The sequence below is a fragment of the Bos taurus genome, chromosome 26, assembly GCF_002263795.3.
Source record: "Bos taurus isolate L1 Dominette 01449 registration number 42190680 breed Hereford chromosome 26, ARS-UCD2.0, whole genome shotgun sequence".
Taxonomy (NCBI): domain Eukaryota; kingdom Metazoa; phylum Chordata; class Mammalia; order Artiodactyla; family Bovidae; genus Bos; species Bos taurus.
This window is the reverse complement of record NC_037353.1, coordinates 42561203-42564891: the sequence shown is the minus strand read 5'-3', so window position 1 is coordinate 42564891 and position 3689 is coordinate 42561203. Positions and strand designations below refer to the sequence as shown.

Genomic DNA, 3689 nt, shown 5'->3' with positions numbered 1-3689 from the left:
AGGCGTATTTGAGACAAGAGGGGAGTATGTCTAGAAGCTGATTCCTAGAACCATGGATAGAGTTCATGGATGGAGCATGAGGAACTAAGATTGGAGCTAAGATTGGAGAGGCAAGCCAATACCAGGGAGAGACTTCAGGTGATGAGTGTTCATCCAGAAAGAGCTGAGCAGTCTTTATGGGCTTATAAGTGGCATTGACATGGTCAGATTGTCTCCCAGCTATACTTCTCTGCCCACTCTATTCCTCTGGACTCCAACATACCGAGACCATGGTAGTGTGTGTCCATTTCACCCCAGGGGACCATCTGATGCCTAAACTCAGACCTCACAATAGCTGCCACGTAGGCCAGTTATGATGCAAGATGTTTGTGACTGTCATTTGGGTTCTCATTAAAGCTGTCTTAGGAAGAAACTCCAGGCACTGACACCTCCCATCCTAGCCTGGAGCCAGAGTATGATCAGAGAATGGGAGAATGGCTGTCCGAAGATTGGAAAACAGAGGGCTAGAGATTCAAGGGCCCAAGAGAGGATGACTACAGAGGGGAAGTTAAATAAGAATGGAATACCGGCGCGCGTTTTCAATATAAGCGATTCCTTCCTGAATAAAGAGTCCCTGTCCTCCCAAGGGGATGTATGCCCTGCTTCACCGCTGGGGTGAGTGTAACTGTGCTTCTGGTCCATTCCCTCCCACCCATGTCAGATTTGAAGCCAAATGGAAGAGCCCGCCCTGTGGCTGTAGAAACCGTGATCACAGAGCATCACCCTTTGTGATCAATGTGGCATCATCCTTTGTGAGATTTCCCACTCCAAAAGGCAACACTAGGAAGACCATTTCCGAGTTCTAATACACCTCTCTGCCTTCCAGGATATGGACCAAGTTCTACAAGTCAGACCCACGCATCGCCCTCGGGAAATACTCCCCCTTGGAGAAAGAGATCCTAGTAAGTGCTGTGAAATTTATATACAGGGAGGCCCCACGGAATCCAGGCAGTTAGGCTAGGAGAGTCAGAGTTTCAAAAACCACCAGCAACACAGGTGTGAGTCTCCCAAGCAGTGGAGGAGAGTTGGCTGAGTTAACTAGTGGCTTCCATATTTGCCTAGCAAAAGCAAAATACTCTCTTATTACAAAGTCCCAAGCAGGACTGTAACTACAAGTGATAACGAATCACGGAAGCGGCCTCTTCTTGAGCCCTTATCTTGCACTAGTCGCTTTCATATATGTTATCTCATGGAGACCTCACAGGGGCCTGTAAGATCAATACAATTCTCTCAGATTCATAGTAGGTGAGAAGGAGAGTCAGATTTGAACCCAGGCTCATCTGTTCCCAAAGATCTACCCTCATTCTCACTATACAGGGTCTCGGGCACCCTCACGGATGGAGGGCAAGGGAGCCATTAGATAATTCTTTCTGTGGGTGTCCTTTGCTCCTGTCCCATTGAGAACTTTTTTAAAATTTTCCATAGTAAATGCTATATTTTTATGTTTTTGTTGTTGTTGAGGTAACATTGATTTAGGACATTATTGTTGAGGCAGTCCGAGAGCAGGTGGGAAAAGAATTTCCAGACACAGAGTACTGCAGAAAGGAGTGCTTTTATTTAAAAAAAATAGCAGAGATAAAGTGGGCATTTCGAGGGCAACAGGCTGACAACTCCTGACAAGCCAGGGAGAGTTGACCACTTTCATGAGTTAATAGCCTATTTTTATAGCCTCAAGACAAAGACAGTTCCTACTGGAAGGTTGGCGTTAGGTGATTGGAGTGTGACAGGGTGTTTACTGGAGTGGGCGTCTTTGCCTAACTGGGAATCAGGAAGCTTGTTAGTGATGATCAAGGGGACTTTTGGTAAGGTTACAAAGGGGCTCAGTTAGCTTTGGTTCTGGGCTCTGCTTCTGTGGCCTTGGTACAGGGCCTCACACCTGTGACCTGCAGCAAGACTCAGCAATTACATCAGCGTCTTGTGTACAAAGCTGGGTTTCATATTTCTCTATGTGCTACATGTGTTCCCCACCAAAATTTAGTTTTCTCCATAACCTTACAGCTCATCTCCTTTACCCTCTTTTCCTTCCCCTCCCCACTCTTCCTTCTCTGGTAACCACTACTCTTGTTTTCTCCCCTTTACTAACCCTTGATGTACCAAACTAAGTGAAGTGAGGTTGCTCAGTCATGTCTGGCTCTTTGCAGCCTGGTGGGCTCCTCCGTCCGTGGGATTCTCCAGGCAAGAATACTGGGGTGGGTTGCCATTTCCTTCTCCAGGAGACCTTCCTGACCCAGGGATCAAACCTGGGTCTCCTGCATTGCAGGCAGACACTTTACCCTCTAAGCCACCAGGGAAGCCCATACTAAGTGAAATAAATCAGATTGAGAAATTCAAGTACTGTAGAAATTCACCCACATGTGGATTATAAAAAACTAACCAACAAACAAATGAACACATCAATCCCCTTGAGATTTTAACCACCACCTCTCCCCACTCACCCCCCAGCCCCCTGCCCATTGGCCCTGGAGAAGGGGATGGCAACCTACTGCAGTATTCTTGCCTGGAGCAGAGCCTGGCAGGCTCTAGTCCATGGGGTTGCAAAGAGTCGGACACGACTGATCGACTCACACACCTTTTCCCACTTGTCAGCGTCTAGGTGGCGTTCACACCGTCGCAGCCCGGAGGTTTCTGACTTACAAGCAAGAGGAAGAACGGAAAATGCTCAAGGAACTACAGACGCTGTCTGCAGACTACAAGCGGGTGGTGGACTGTAGAAGGCAACACACCCCTCCTTGTGCCACCTGTGGGTCCCTGGGGAAAATGTGGACGGCCAAGGTGATCGTGTCCCCGGAGGAGTTCAGGATGCCCCGGCGGGAGAGGCTGAACGTCAGCAAGCACATAGAGCGTATGCAGCTGGCGAGAGCCCTGCGGAGCAAGCAGCTGCTACCCTACATCGAAAGGTTTAGGGGCTCATCGCTTCTGCCTTCAGGGGGCCTGGGCCCCATGGCAAGGGCCAGGGCTGGGGAAGGCCAGGATGACGGCAACACCGACGATGGCAACGATGTGCATCAAAAGGGGAGAGGCGAGGTGGAGAGCAAAACCTCCAAAAGACAGGAAATTAAAATGAACGTCATTTTCAAGTCAGAAGAACCCCAAAAATGCATAACGTCCCATCCAAACGATCTAAAACCATTCTTCCCTGCAAAGAAAGCAGAAAGGTCCATCACTGGCTTAACAAACAGAAGTCTTTTGCACGTGTCAGAATTTCCTGGCGACCTCATGCTAATGAATCAGGATTTTCTGTCTCGGGGGATCTACCCCAGCTACGCATCACAGGCCACCCGTCTGGAAGAAGAGAATGCCTGGAAAGAGTACATGTGCAAAGTTGCTCCCCATCATTATTAAAGCTTTATTTATCTCCATGGTAACCCAGCCTCCTGGTCCTTCTTATTCCTGCAGCTCTGCCCCAGGTGTCTTTTTCTTTCTTTTCTTTCTTTTTTTTACTTTTAAAGAACTTTTCATTAAAAAAAATTTTTATTTTATATTGTAATGGCGTTGATTAACAATATTTCAGGTGTACAGCAGAGTGATTCAGTCATATATATTAATATTTTTTCGGGCTTCCCTGGTGGCTCAGCTGGTAAAGAATCTGCCTGCAATGAGGGAGACCTGGGTTCGATCCCTGGGTTGGGAAGATCCCCTGGAGAAAGGAA

At 47.8% G+C, this 3689-nt stretch overlaps 1 protein-coding gene across 1 annotated transcript; it reads left to right on the top strand.

Moving 5' to 3' along the window:
* Window positions 1–398: 398 nt before the first annotated feature.
* Window positions 399–3398, top strand: C26H10orf120 (chromosome 26 C10orf120 homolog). The gene is given in 3 exon segments (NM_001076476.2): window positions 399–654; window positions 866–941; window positions 2626–3398. Coding segments are annotated over 3 exon segments (1032 nt in total). The 5' UTR covers window positions 399–454; the 3' UTR covers window positions 3382–3398.
* The last annotated feature ends 291 nt before the right edge of the window (window positions 3399–3689 follow it).